At 40.8% G+C, this 15,259-nt stretch overlaps 1 protein-coding gene across 2 annotated transcripts in view; it reads right to left on the reverse strand.

Annotated features, from left to right (window-relative positions):
* The window catches only part of pcdh19 (protocadherin 19), a 52,295-nt gene extending 38,385 nt beyond the window's left edge, over positions 1-13,910 (reverse strand). Inside the window, exons 1-2 of one of the 2 annotated variants that reach the window (XM_030766180.1) lie at positions 11,764-13,910; positions 8,023-8,350 (exon numbers count right to left, since the gene is read on the reverse strand). In XM_030766180.1, coding sequence (XP_030622040.1) covers positions 8,023-8,350; positions 11,764-13,910 — 2,475 coding nt within the window. Of the gene's footprint in view, positions 1-8,022; positions 8,369-11,763 lie in introns of both variants that reach the window. The other variant, XM_030766179.1, reaches the window with a different exon arrangement.
* Positions 13,911-15,259: the final 1,349 nt, after the last annotated feature.

Here is a 15,259-nt window from a genome sequence, read left to right on the forward strand (position 1 = left end):
AAGCGTATCGTAAGTCATCATTAGCGGAATCAATACAATTATGCTCAAAGTCTGCTTTCACACTTATTAAAAAGTATATTCCATAAACCGCACAAATCAACCAGAGCAAGTTATTTTAATTTTTCTTTTTTTTTTTGGAAATTTCATTTTCCTCCCCTTTTTTTTCTTTTCTCATTTATTACTTCACAATAACACATGCAGAAGTTGGCATTTAATCTGTTCAGTCAGGGGAAAGAAAAGCATGATAGCCAACATCCTCCTATCTCCTTTTTGTTTTAGGGAGAAAAAGGCCGGAAAAAAGGGGACACTTTGAAAGGTCACCTTCCACATGTGCCAAGGTTTTTTTGGGGGTTTTTTTGGGGGGTTTTTTTCCATGGAAAAACAGCTTGTGCTTTAACTACCCTCTCCTCATGCAGCTGGACTTGAGTTTTCAGAAATGGCTTCCCCACATCTCTGAGTACTTTAGTAAATACAGTCCTCTTTGCAGTCAAATTGCATTTAGTCAAAAACACTGTTTTAATGTTGTAATTGACAATTAAGAGAATATGGAAAATAAAAAAGGGCTTTTTTTGTTTTTTGTTTTTTTTATAGTGAGAGCTGCTATCTGTAAGTGCTAATGAATACCTGTGTTTGACTGTCTATGACTGTGTCTTCAAACAGAGATAGGCCATTTAAGAGAGATAATTACAATGGTTGGTTCCTGCTTCCTTGCATGGACAAGCTTTTGGTTGTGATCGTTGTATGTGAAAATGAAAAGCGTAGGAAAAACACATATTTGTTCCCAAAAGAGAACTCAACATCTGTGATAGCACATTCTGCATAGCATAATTTTCTGAACATAACCCTTCCTACCTCCTTTAAACACACACACACACACACACACACACACACAGTGAGTCACATACAGTGTATTCTAACTCCATAACTGATATTGTGACAAAAATACATCAGCGTAAATGCCTTCCTTTTCTCCCCGTGGCAATAACAACTGGTATAGCTTGTGCTGGATAATGTAGGCCGACCTTTCATATCCGATTAATTTAACTGCAGGCATTTTGAGCCTGGCAGCTGAATCTGTGTTAATGAGAGATGAGGCGAAGAAAGACCAAAAAATCATTTAATGAACTTATTTTTCTTTCTCCCATTGCCCCTAGCTGCAAGCCGGTGAGAAAAAAAAATCACAAGGTCTACTTCCATAAGTGAAAAAATAAAAAGACTATAAAATATCACACTTAGTAGTTTTGCTCTAAGAAAGTGTGAAAGAAAAAAAAAACCCAAAAACATGTGGCCTATGCCCCATTCCAACTGCCTGTTTTATTTTGTGTAAAGAGCTTTTAAAGTAGGCCAGCAAAGTGGATTTTCACAATATACAGAGCATTCAGAGATTTCGAATACCTTAACATACTATGATTATAGAATATTAGCATGCAGAATATTATAGATTAAAAAGAGATTAAATAAAAAAAATGATGCCTGCATTTAGATCTTTCAGTGTTATTTAGGACAGAGTATGTCAACCATATATATATTTAAAAATGATACAAAAATAAACCATAAATCTAACTAAACCGATAGCATATATTTATTATTCCCAAAGTCTTCTTACATCACAAAAAATAACGATTGTCTTAATTTCTGAGAAACATATATATATATATATATATATACGTATTTTATTCTGAGATATAAAAAATATCTTATTTTTACTACACGTTTATGCACTGCATGAAACATAACATGTCTTTTAAAGGTAAATCTTGTACGAGAAGGCACAACACAGCTGTTCCCTCTACATCATCTCACAGAGAGATCTATATTTACATTTGGACACAAACAGAGAAATGAAGTGAAACAGTGAAGTGAAAGCTCTGGTGAACAGACAGAAGGAGCACAACGAAGAAGCAGAAATGTTCCACTGTTTTGTGGAAAAGATTGCTGTACAAATCACAGGTTTTCTCTCCATTTTATCACAGACTTCAACAGGTTTTTGAAAATACCAAAAAAAAAAAAAAAAAAAACGCTGCTCAGAGTCTCATATAGTGAATTTCTTGCCCTTCTCCCTCTCCCTCTCTCTCTCTCTCCCACTCTCTCTCTCTCTCTCCCTCCCTCTGTCGCTCTGTCTATCTCTCTCCCTCAGACCGAATGCACACACAGTGAGTTGACATCATATTACTGTGGCATGGCTACCCTAACATGCTTATGTCAGTCTTTGTCAGACAGACCAGTTGTTTCACCATGGCTGCATTCATGCACTTACTCATCTCTACCAGAAGTTATTAGCCCTGTCATCAAATCCAACACCCTACAGACCGCCTCTCTTAATTATGACATGTTATACTACCCCACGTAAACAATCAGCAGAATGACGGGGCCTGGACTCCACTTACGTTCCCTGCTCATCCCAGCCTACACATGCTTCAAAGCAAACCCCTTAATGGGGGTTGATCATATCATATGATACACTGACACACTGTGAGAATAAGACATGGAAAAAATAAACTTCCTTTTTTTTCTCCTCAGAGCAAAGTATAGTCAATATTACCAAAAATGACATGCCTAGAGGCTTCTAAAAATATTCATATGTATTGATATATAATGATTTATGTTGTAATATTCCTCTCTTCCTGCTAATGATTATGGAGAGGAAACGTCATGGCTCAGTTCATTACAGAGCACATAAAGGGCTCCAGCTCTCTTCTCTCTCTGCTACATTACCATGATTAAGAGCAAATGAGATGGCCTGACATCATATGGCTCTAATAGAGGCATGATACAGCAGGCGCAAGAGAGAGAGAGAGAGAGAGCGAGAGAGAGAGAGAGTAAACATCCAGACCTCACAAATCTAGCTGTTTCCTCTGAGGATACTGTTCTTAAAGCTAACGAATGAATCCTTCAGAAATATAACCTTCTTAGTTAATCCCAGGTTTTATCTGCCAAAATCTAATCTGAACATATCATAGGGTGATTGAGATAAGACCTCTCTCTCTGCCACTCTCTCTTTCACACGCACATACACGCACATACACGCTCCTCTCTGTCTCTCTCCCTCTCTCTCTCTCTCTCTCTCACCCACACACAGAATCCCTACCACCCACCCACACATACACACACACACACACACACCTATTAAACATTAAAGCAGAGCAGAATTGAAGTAGTTGCAAAAAAGAGAGGAGGAAAAGAAAAAAAACCTCTCTAGTTAAAGGTTCCTTTTGTAAATCCCTACAATTGTCATTCCTTTCCTGTCTCCTGTCTGATTAGTTTTTCACTCTCATCCTTTGATGCGAGAAGCATCTCTTATTATGACTGTTAAAATCACCACCGTCATCAGTGCCATAGTGCTCAAGGAAACTGTCTTTCCTCACAAGCTCTTCAGACAGCACACATGCTGTGACCTTTACTTTGTCTTGTACAAGATTTAGGACGATTAATTGGATTAGTCTGATCAAAGTTCCAGAAACATACTAGCCCATTCCTTGATTTGAATTGAGGCACACACACATACACACACACGCACACACACACACACACACACACACAAAAAGGCATAAAACACCATAGATGCGGCAGGCTTGAAAAGAGGCATGACAGATTAGTTGCAGTTAACTGCTAGTTTGAGGAGCCAAAACATGATGTGGGGAAAACTGCAGAGAATGCAGACCAGGGATAAAACCACCTACGTGCAATTTAGGTCCCAGTGAATGATCCAGTCAAAGCCCACCATCAGAGTGTTAATCTGATCAACCCTGTAATCCATGATAGCAAATCAAATTAACACATAGATGGATGACTCAGTGTATGATTTGACAAACGGCAGAATTTCGACTTGCAACCGTTCGTCTCTCGGATACTTTCCGTTTGTGGGCAAAGAATTTACATCTTGCATATTCATTAGAGATATCCCAGTGGTCTCACTCTTGTGCGAAAGAAAAAAAAAGGAGAAAGAAAGAAAAAAAAAATCTTTGACTGCTTCACTTTGTCTGGAAGGATAGCTAAAGGGAAGAGAGGAGGTGACTGGCAGCTGCATGTCGCAGCAGATGTGAAATATATTGGTACAGCGTGACATTTGCTTTGCATACTCAATACGACATGTGTGAATGCGCTTTGTGCAAATGGTCCATATGTGCCGTGATTCTGAGGGAGTAGCAACATGCCAGATCTGTTCCCGCTTGGCATTTCACCCTCGAGTATCTGCCTTCCACGAACATCATCCTCCCTATTCCGCGTTCGCTTCATTCGCTATGCAAAAAAAATACCGCATGATTCACTTTGTTTACGAACACCGATATACGTACGTTCTTCATGCCCATGTGTTGTAATTGAGGACATTGTGAGGGAAAACTGTGTAATCCTTCCTCATAATATGAACTGTGGTATTACATGTTAAAGTCTGTGATATTAAGGTTTAGCTATACATTTGGAACCTTTTTACCAACAAATTTGTCTGTGGCATGGAATTTCTGATACAGACAGATAGTTTTTCCAAAATGCTTGATAAGAGGATGCACTGCAATCTTAAATATTAAATATCACGGAAATACTGAGTTAGAAGGGACACAAGATGTATAGATGGTAAAATAAGATTCTTTTTGCCTTTGGGGGCAGTACTTATTGAGCAGCAAAACTCAAATATTAAACTGTATCTAAGTGCCATATGCTAGCTATGAAATACAAGCAGCCCTTTCTCAGGTAGCAGAACACTAGCATCTGGAGAAAAGGGTATTTCAATTAGCTCTGAACAAAACTTGGCAAAGTACCAGAAATATTTTACTGATAAAAACATGTAATGCATGTAATTTCAGTTAATTACTAAAAAAAAATGCAATACATAACTTAGACATATCTCCTCCCCCCTAACCATTTAATACAGTAAAGAATTCCAGTTAAACTATCAGCTATGTGTTTTCTCGTAAGTTTAAATAAAGAAGAAATCAATATTCTCGACAGATTCATCATAGTATCTCTCGCACAGGTGTATCTAGGCACAGCACTCATTAACAATTCAGAATTCACATAGCCAAAGGCTCTTCCTTCACGGAGATATTAACCCGCAGACTAATTCCAGGGAACTGGACATAATGCAGCCTTTCTGTTCGCCTCTCTAAACAGCAGTCAAACCACAGGCTGGGTAAACCACACAGCTCACTGGAAACAATGCACTTCACTCCTCAGGGACACAGGGAAAAAAAAACCCATCTCCAGAGAGAAAGAATATGACAAACACACAAAGTAAGCCTCTAGCCCTTGAAATACTTGTCTCTGTTACCACAGACCACAATCGAACCATGATATACTCACTTGCTTTGTGTCGACTTGTTTCTTAAGTAATGGAAGCTTTTTTACTTTTCTTTCACACCTGACAGAATGACTACCAGTGAGGAGGACATATACTGTACGGAAGACAAAAGAATGATTCTCAAACATCAAACCTTTACACAATCTGCCGATTAAAGGTGTCAAGAGTAGGTTTATCAGGAGACAAGCCATGTGTGCTTCATGACCATTTACTCTCCTGTAGAAATACGACCATAGGGCTCCTCTTCTCACACATAAATCTTTATAAAATATACTACCGTAGGGACCACAGCATAAACAAACAAACCACATCTCCAAATGATGTCAGAATCATGGACAGTTACAAAGGTAGCCCTGAGGCAAAGCTGGGTATTTTGGGGGACAAAGATGCACAGCAGTATACCAGCCAAGTGTGTTCTAGCAACACCTCTGGGGAACTCTGACTTGTGGAGTCAAGCGTTTTCAAGCCCGGGCTTGCGGACCGTGACGGAACTATTATCGGTCATTTCACAGCTGTGGTGTTTGTTTGTGCTTCACATAAATGGGTATGTAATTACACTGACAACATTTCCTTAAACAGGAATGTCTGGAACCTGAGCCTCTGTCTTCTATAAATGTCATAAAGGAGGACAGGTGACACAACCTGCTTTTGATATAAAGAACTTGTTAACCACTGCAAAAAAAAAAAAAAGAAAAAAGAGAAAGAAAGGCTCTCAGAGAGCAAGAGAAAGGGAGAGACAGAGAAAAATAGACCAATTTTGGACATTTAAGGTTCTTTATACTGAGCAATATTCAAAAAGAGAAGGGAATTTTTCTCACAATATAGAGAGATATCAAGACAGAGAGAACGTCTAAGAGACAAAGAGCAGAGGAAAGCAGGGAAGAAAGAGAATAGTCCTATTTCCATCATCACTCCATCGTTCTGCCCTGAGGAGAGATATGCAGACGCTCTGGTCAAAGGGATGTTTGTCAACGTCAGGTGGGGACTAGTGCACGCATGCACTTGCATGCAAATCAGCATAGTGCCTTTATCAGGCCAATCAGTGGTATGGACAGAATTGGAAAATTTTGCCAGGGCCTAGACATCTGGCAGGAACATTCTCTCTCTCTCTCTCTCTCTCTCTCTCTCTCTCTCTCTCTCTCTGTAACACATACCCATCACATCCCCAAAAACTCTCCATCATCAGAATCAATCAACAACCTTCTTTCTCCTCCTCTTCTCTTTATTCATCAGCCCAGAACAAAGTCCAACTGCCAAGGTGTTTTTATCACAAGGTGAGACTGCCAACTCTCAGTCAGTACATTTTGCTTTTACTGCCCTCCATAACTTCAGTCTCTAGCCACTCTGTAATGCTTCCCCCAGTTCACCCATGAGCTCAGTTTGACCTGAATGTTACCTGCAGGTAAGTAAAGCTCCATTAATACAGAACCCTTTTCTTTCTAAGCTAGATTTTAGTCACGCTCCATGAGACTTAAACAAGCCTTGACAGCTTCAATATATCAGCACCACTTAAAGTGTATCTTATTGACTACTGGGATCCCTTGGAACAGACAGAAATATTGGATCAGCCAATCAATGAATCAATACAAGTTTTAAGTTTCACATTTTGTCAGTGCTGTTACCATCCTCTCAAAGCACCATGCAAAGTATTAAATTGAAACTAGGGTTGTTTATATCAATTAGCTTTAATTAATGTCTATTTTTCTTTCCTCTCCAGTTTTAGTTTCCTGTGGTGATGTGCATGTCCCAACCCTGTCTCTGTGTTGCAGGTCAGATAAAAGGTCACCCAAAATATCCAAGCTCTAAATCTATAAACTAAAGATTGGCTGGGTGCAGTCTACTGTGTCAGACTCAGTTGTCTCTGAAGTGTATCCTTTTCTCATCACTTCAGTGAGTGACCATGCATGCATGCATTTTTGAGCATGTTTACCAGAGATGGGTTACCCACTGCGTAGCTGGAGAGAAAGCTATCTTTGTCAGATATTTAAGTAATAATTATTAGCAATGCTGACACCTTAAATTAAATTCAGAGCCACTGATCAGCTGGGTTGTTGTTTTTGGCAGATGTTACTTCTACCCCCCTTTTTTGCAGTGGATTACAAACAAACAAACACACACACACACACACACACACCAGTCCAGGTACTAAACACATGCGATGGGTTTGTCAAATATGCTTTTTTTTTTTTTCAAATTTCACACAACAGGTCAACATCCATACCTTGGTTTTCAGAGATAATTAAACAAAATCCTCCTCACACAACACCAAAACTCAAAAATACCAGCCGTGCCACATTTCAGTCAAGAGAATGAGAAACAAATCAAGACAAACAGGATGACACGATGTTACTGATGTTGCAACAATCACTTCTGGCCCAGCTGGCAACCACTTGACCAAAGCTTGGCCATGGCAAGCAATTTAACGATACCAGGTGAGAGCTCATGCTGGTGTTGTTGGCTGGTTTTCTGCTACTCCATGAACTGAACATAACATAATACACTGCCACAATGCACAGTGGTTAGAGCCGTGCCCATGGCTAAATTCACCAACACCAGGAGGACGCAAACCTTCAGCCTATAGTAACCTCGCTGAGTCACGTGATCATAAACAACCAGCTTACAGACACTCTCAGAAATCTCCTTGACCTTCACTCGACCCGCTCTGACCTGCACTGAGCCCTGCCGTGGGTAACGCGGGCACGCCGCAACGCCAAACTGGGTCTTACCTCTGGCAGTGGCATGCCGTTGATGATGAGGTCGGGCTGCTGGGGACCCTGCCCAGTAAAGGTGTGGTGGTAGCTGTGGTTTGGCGCAGCATTGCGTGAGTTCTGGTTCTCCACGTTGAGGAAGGTGCTGTCGGATCGACGGCAGCCTAGAGGCAGGGTCTGCTGGTGGTAGTCGAAGTAGTTGAGCGAAGAGGTGAGAGACGAGCAACTCACCACGTTCATCTTGTCCGTCTCCTCCACGTCGCGCGGGACCAGACGGATGTCGTTCTTGCTCAGCTTCTTCTTCTTGCTGGACTTCTTCTGGTTGCCGTAGGAATACTCCGCCACCCTGCGCAGGTAAAAGAAACTGAACAGACTCAATAAAGCAGTGCTCCGCCTTACACGCACACTCTCACTGCACACGCCAAAGCCAAGGCCTGGACCTGCCTGCCACAGCACACATACACCTCATGGCAAGGCCCAGTATTCACGAGCAGACACACAGAGGGAGGACATATGCAACACACACACACACGCACACACACACACACACTCAATGAACCTCCGGCCACTAGTACTGCACTCACCCCTGATTTGGATGCATTTCCATGCTAGGCAGTCAGCTTGTCACAAGCAGGCACACACAATGCAAACATGCCAGACCACATAAGTACACATGGCAACAAATGCTACAGAAACACCATCACAAAAGTATGCAATAATATTCAAAACTCATCCTGGTACTTGCTTTGTTTTTCACTTCCATTACGAGAGAGAAAGAGGCCACTGGCAGTTGGACTGAAAATTTGAATTCTTTTCTCTGTGTATTGCCATGGCTATTTTCTTCTTACCTCGAGCAGAGGATTTTGATTCTAATCAGAGCAAATGAGAAACACTGAGAATTTGTGTTGAAAGATGCTTTGGCTGCAATATTTGAGCCTCTAATGTGATTTCTGTGTGCTAACAAAGAAGGAGTGTGTGCGTGTGTGTGTGTGTGCATGTGTGCGTGTGTGTGTGTGTGTGTGTGTGTGTGTGTGTGTGTGTGTGCGTGCGCGCGTGCCTGTGTGTCTGTGTTTGTGTCTATGTTTGTGTGTGTGCCCACATGTGTGTGTGTGTGTGTGTGTTTGTGTGTGGTTGTATTGTGGTCGACTCTTGATGCAGCCTCTCCCATTTGGCCATCTTTACCCCAGAGAGTCATTGCTTACATGTGCTGAAACACCATGATTCATTTATATTTACAGCTTATAGGGTTTTGCTGGCTTCTGCGTTTCAAAAAAAAAAAAAAAAATTGCTCAACATACACAATCTGGCCAGTGAGGTTTTATCTTCCCTATGTTTTTTTTTTTTTGCTTTTTGCTTTCTGTTTTTCATTTACATGCTGTCTATGTCCACTTCTCTCTCTCCTTTTTCTATCTGGCGGAGCAGAGAAAAATGATAACTGCTCAAGACCTTATCTTTTTTAGGGCATCTCAAAGCAGTTTTCTCCTGATTCAAAGCAGGAAAAAGAGAGAGGGAGGGTGTGAAGCTTTCTTAATAATGTGAAAAAGACAGAAAGAGAGAGAGCAAGAGAGAGAGAGAGAGAGAGAGAGAGAGAGAGAGAGAGTAGGGGAGAGAGAGAGAGAGAACATTGCTCTACCACAGCGTATTCTATGGTGCCTGAATAGAGAAAGGAAGGGGTGAATCTTTAAAAGAACAGAAACAGCCGTAAATTGCGAAAAAGTAGCGCTCAGAATTGAGGAGGTTAGGTCGTAAAAGCACTGCACATCAAAGTAGATTAAAGCAGCAGGTAGTAAAGGCTGTCTTTGGAACAAAAAAATATGGTCACAAAGACTGTGCCATATTTAAGAGCACATAAGCTTTTTTTGGGGATTTTACTTTTTAAGGTTATCTCATATGTTTGTTTCACATTTTGTTGACAACAAAACGTAGCTTAACAGCATTGACTTGGATATACATATTTTAGCACTAAAACTTCGTTTGATTAAATTAATCCATAATTTAATTTAAATGTATTGAATTTGGGTAATTGTAAATTTTCTTGTGTATTTCTAAAAACTATGATTCCTTCTTATTTCTAAAGCAATTTTTTGTATCCTATGTTTGGCATATGTTGTTTTGACGGATTTAATAGATTTTATTTCACAAATTGTTTGTGTTTCATTTCTCGCCATTGCAGATAAAAGTGTATAACCATAGTTTTTCTGAAAATTTTTACATTAGGCGTGAAACACACAGTTTGGCAGTTACCATAAAATTCAGAATATCCTGCATAAGCAGCCAGTTTCAGTCAAAAGAAAATCTTGCAACAACCAGAACAAACAGTCACTACCTATTCTACATTAGGACGCACTCAGTAAATCCTCTCACTAAATCCTCACTGGCAATGCGGTAAGCTTCCAACAGCCCACATCTGAGGTCAAAAAGCAGTGTACGCGAAGCTATATAGCTTACGGATAGGCAATCCATTCTTCAGAAATATGCAATCAATGAGAACAATCCATAGTTTGCTAGTTTATTAGGCAGTATTAGCCTGAAACTGGCTTTTGTGCTTGTGAGGATTGGCAAATGTTGTCCTGTCTTAACATCTCCATTACGAGGGCCAATTACACCATGAGGTTATCACATGACTAGTATCAATAAAAATTAAGCTCAGGGTAAAAAAAAAAATATAGTGATGCCTTCAGGGTTAAATTTAAAAAAGCAATTTATATGGAAATGCAATGTACAGTAGTAATGTAGCAGAGGGCAAGTCTATGTGTCAGATAATAAATATTAAAGATGTGACAGTATTTTTATTTCAAGAAAATAATATTCTGTTCTTTGTGCTGCTTGTCAAAGACTATCACTTTTCAGTGTACTTGTAGGATTAAATTATCATATTAATAGTGTCTGTAATGACAACTAAAATAGGTTTTATAGTTATTGTGACCATCTTTGTAATGGTTCCTGAGCTATTGACTTTTTATGAACATGTTATTATTATGGGAAAGGCATATCTGAGTACTGGACTCTGACTGTTTCAGAGGTACCATACAAAAGGCAATGTAGAAGGGAGTTCTGTTTTTCAGCAGGAGTGAGCTATGGATCTATATGTATGCCCTTTGCTGACAGGCATCACTCATTGAAAAGCTGCTCACAACATATACTGTAGGCTTGGAATGATTATTAGACCAGATCAATCTTGCTCCAGCAGTGAAATCTATCTATCTAAATATTACAAAAAATCAGGCTGCTGAGGTAAACCTCAAATACTAAAGATATGCAATATTATTTGAGGGATTTTACAAACAGCTAACTAAGAACAAATCTGACTTAGTAATACCTCGGTGGTGGACACATAATCAAACTGAGGAATTATGATTTATACAATAAGAATAAATAATATGTATATTCTTTACACAATTGTTGTAGCTGTTGGTGTTTGCTCTGTTGCAGATCTATTTGTTTGTGATTTTGAAGTAGCTCTTGCAGTGACCCAAAGCTGCCAGCAGCACTCCGCAACAGGCCTAGCTTCATGCACATCCTGCCCTTTTAACTCTGTACGTGTACACAAGCACCATCGGCGCAGACGGAGCAACACACTTAACATGCGTTCTCCTTCTAGGCCAAACTACACATCTATTTCTCTTTTATCTCCAGGGATAAAATGAATTCAGTGAGCAACATTCAACAGCAAGAAGTTACACTATGCACTACACCGAGAAGTTACACGGCGCGTAATATCAACAAAGCTACATCAAAGAGGGGTACATAGAGGGGTACCTGCAGTTATATGTCCGGATTTCCTTATTGTCTCTTTTGCATTTGACTGCCACAAAGATCATAGTGACAAACAGGATAGCAGCAATAGAGCCCAAGGCAATGATGAAGATCAGGGAGAGGTTGACGGGCCCAATAGACGGCTGGGTGTTCATGTCCGGTGAGAGGTAGATGACAATATATGCAGAAGCAGACAAAGACGTCTGTCCGTGATCATGGGCCACAACAGTGATTTGGTAGGTCGGTTTGGAGTTTTCTCCAAATGTCTTTGTGGTCCGAACCTCTCCATTCAGCTGGTCTATCTCAAAATATGCCATATCTCCTTCAGAGATGGAATAAGTTAATCTTCCATTTTCACCCTCATCATAGTCATCTGCCTTAATGGTGGTCACCAGATAACCTACACCTGCATTTTTAGGAATGGACACCTCTGCGGTGCCGTTAACCAAAGGTGGGGTTGTCATTACAGGTGTGTTGTCATTGACATCTAGGACAACAATTCTCACTGTTGCATTACTGGATAAAGATGGATTTCCGCCGTCCTTTGCAGCTACTTTAAATTCAAACGTTCTAGTGTCTTCGTGATTAAAAGCTCTAACGCCATAAATTTCACCATTTGAGTTTATTGTAACGTAGGATTCCACCGACATGCCTCTCACTTCTGACTTGATTATTTCATAAGAGACTGTGCCATTCATTCCCAAGTCAGGGTCCTTTGCTGACACTGCTAGCAGAAAAGCACCAGGGACGTTATTCTCGAGGACCATCGCTTGATAATGCGGTTTGGTGAAGTAGGGAGGGTTGTCATTCTCGTCCATTATTTTCACTGCGAAAGACTTGGTGCTTTTCAGTGGTGGGAACCCGCTGTCCTCAGCCTGAATTGTCAAATTGTACATGTCTCTTTGCTCTCTGTCAAGACGACCATCAACAAGTATCATCGAGAAGCTCTCGTACTCTCGCAGTTTGAAAGGTACATTTCCTAATAATCTACATTGCACTTTTCCGTTAGCTCCAGAATCCTTGTCTACGACCCTTACTAATCCGATGGCATATTCAAGCGGTGCGTTCTCGCTCACTTCCACCATTTCACTGTTTTCAGACAAAAGATTTATCACTGGTACGTTGTCATTTACGTCAATTACATTTACAGTTACTTTGCAGTGAGCAGGAATCGAATTTGGACCTAGATCTTTGGCTTGAATATCAATTTCATAAGTGTCCTTTGTTTCGTGGTCCAAAACACCATTGACTGTTATGACACCTGTTTTCGGGTCAATTTTGAACAAGTTCCTCGTTTGTTCTGCGACATAATTATTGAACGAGTACACAATCTCACCGTTCGTCCCCTCATCCGGATCTGTAGCATTTAAATCTATGACTAATGTGTTGATTGGAGAGTTTTCCAACACGTTCACTGTATATACAGGTTCATCGAAAACTGGGTTGTTATCATTTGAATCGATTACTCGTATATTAAGTTGTACAGTGCCAGATTTCGGGGGGTCTCCGCCGTCCTTTGCTGTGATTTCAAATGTGTAATGAGACTGAGTCTCTCTATCAAGTGTCTTTTCCACGACGAGCTCAGCAATTTTAGAGCCGTCTCCCCTAGTTTTAATTTCAAGCCCGAAAACATCGTTGGGGGTAATCTCATATGTCTGAACGCCGTTGGTCCCTGAATCCGGATCGCTTGCCCCCTCTAGGGGAAACCTGGTACCAGGAGCGGCATTTTCAGAGATCTCTAAGTCTATGTGGTCTGTTAGAAATCGCGGTGCATTGTCGTTCACATCAATAATTTCAATTGTAATCACGCAGAGCTCCATCAAGTTGGACATCACTTCCAAAGAGATAAAACACTTCGGGCTCTGTCGGCAGGCAACGTCCCGATCAATTTTCTGCTTGGTGATGAGTAGTCCAGCCGGGCTGAGGATAACCCATTGCGGTTCTGGATTTGAGATGACTCGCAAATACGGTTGCCTGTTTCCCACTGTGAAGCCCTCACCTTTTGCGTCCGCGGTAATGTTGGCGATTTTCGTCCCCGCTCGTAGTTCTTCCTCAACCGAGTATCTCAAATTAACAACAGCGTCGGCTCCGGTCCAGCAAAAAAGGAAGATTAGAATTAACTGTATGAAATCCATTTCCTTTGAGTGCATTATACCTGTTGATGTTTTTCCTCTCTTAGTTATTGACGTTATCAGTTATCATCAATGAAATCTATGCATATTAGACAAACCGTAACAAATGTCCCAAAATGTTAATAACAGTAAACCGTAGTTAGATGAATATCCTCTTATGGCGAAGGATTTAGGCGCATCTGTTGGGATTTGATTTAGCCCAATATGTTGTCGTTAAGTTCCATTCACTTCATCGCACTCTCACAAGGCCAACCGCGTTTGGCACCAATCAAAAATGAAATTATAAAAGAGAAACCACGAATACATTCTGAATGGATTCAAAAAAACGGAGGTCACCATGTGTATTTCCCTAGCTTAAAGCAGACGACAAGGTGGCCAGCACTGACGCTGTAAATCGACCATTCTGAGGCAGTGGGGGGAAAATCTTGTAAATCGTTACTGTGTTTCATTCATAGCGGAATTCCGTTGCACAGCTCCGGCAGGCTATGTATCACAAAAAAAGGAAACTTCTTGTTAAAAATGTCCCTGTGTAATTGTTCTCAGTACCACGTTTCCTGGTTCACACGGGTTCATAATGGATAAATTACCTTTTAAGCATATCCTATGCCCAAACCATCCTCAAAATGATCAGTCAAGCTAGAGCCAAATTCTCATTCTCAATCCTCAAATTTTACGGCGCGCATATCCAGTGAACAGGTAGAGGACAATCCAACTGAAATAAAAACACAAGAAGTCGAGGAAACTGGAACAAACGTTTATGTTGCACGAATGAGTATCAACTGCTATAAGTCCAGTGCACGATTCCTGAAATATTTCCAGTTGTGCAGAATGTGGGTGCCGTTTCCTTTCAAAGTATTGACGATTTCTTACAGCAAGTAAATGTCTTCAGATCAAGGCGGATTTGATGTTTAAATCTGCTGTAGTCCAATCAGGATGAAATAAATCCTCTGTCAATGAAAGAAGGGACGAGGAGTAAATAAATAACGATGTAAAGAGAGGCAACTCGACTCGACTTGTCGCAAAATGAACTGCATTCAAAATATCCAGCCACTGGATGACTTCTCAATTCAGATCTCTATGTAGACCGCTGTGGTAAGCGTCCTGCACGCATCTTCAGTGCCTACTGCCGAGCGCACAGCTCAGTGCCTGGCGCTCAATCTCAGGACCCGCAATCCCCTCAACCAATCAGAGCCTACACAGGAGAGTTGGATTTGCTGGTGGGTGGGGCAAGCTATAGCAATGAAACTCGGCCAAGTTGCCTTCTGCGTCTCTGCAGCGCGGAGCAAATCGTGTTGCTGAGAGAGTGTACAATTTTCGTTCGTCCTAATGTTTAGTTTTTTCTCTTTTTTTAAATGAAACATGTCATT

This window comes from Chanos chanos, chromosome 2, assembly GCF_902362185.1.
Source record: "Chanos chanos chromosome 2, fChaCha1.1, whole genome shotgun sequence".
NCBI lineage: Eukaryota > Metazoa > Chordata > Actinopteri > Gonorynchiformes > Chanidae > Chanos > Chanos chanos.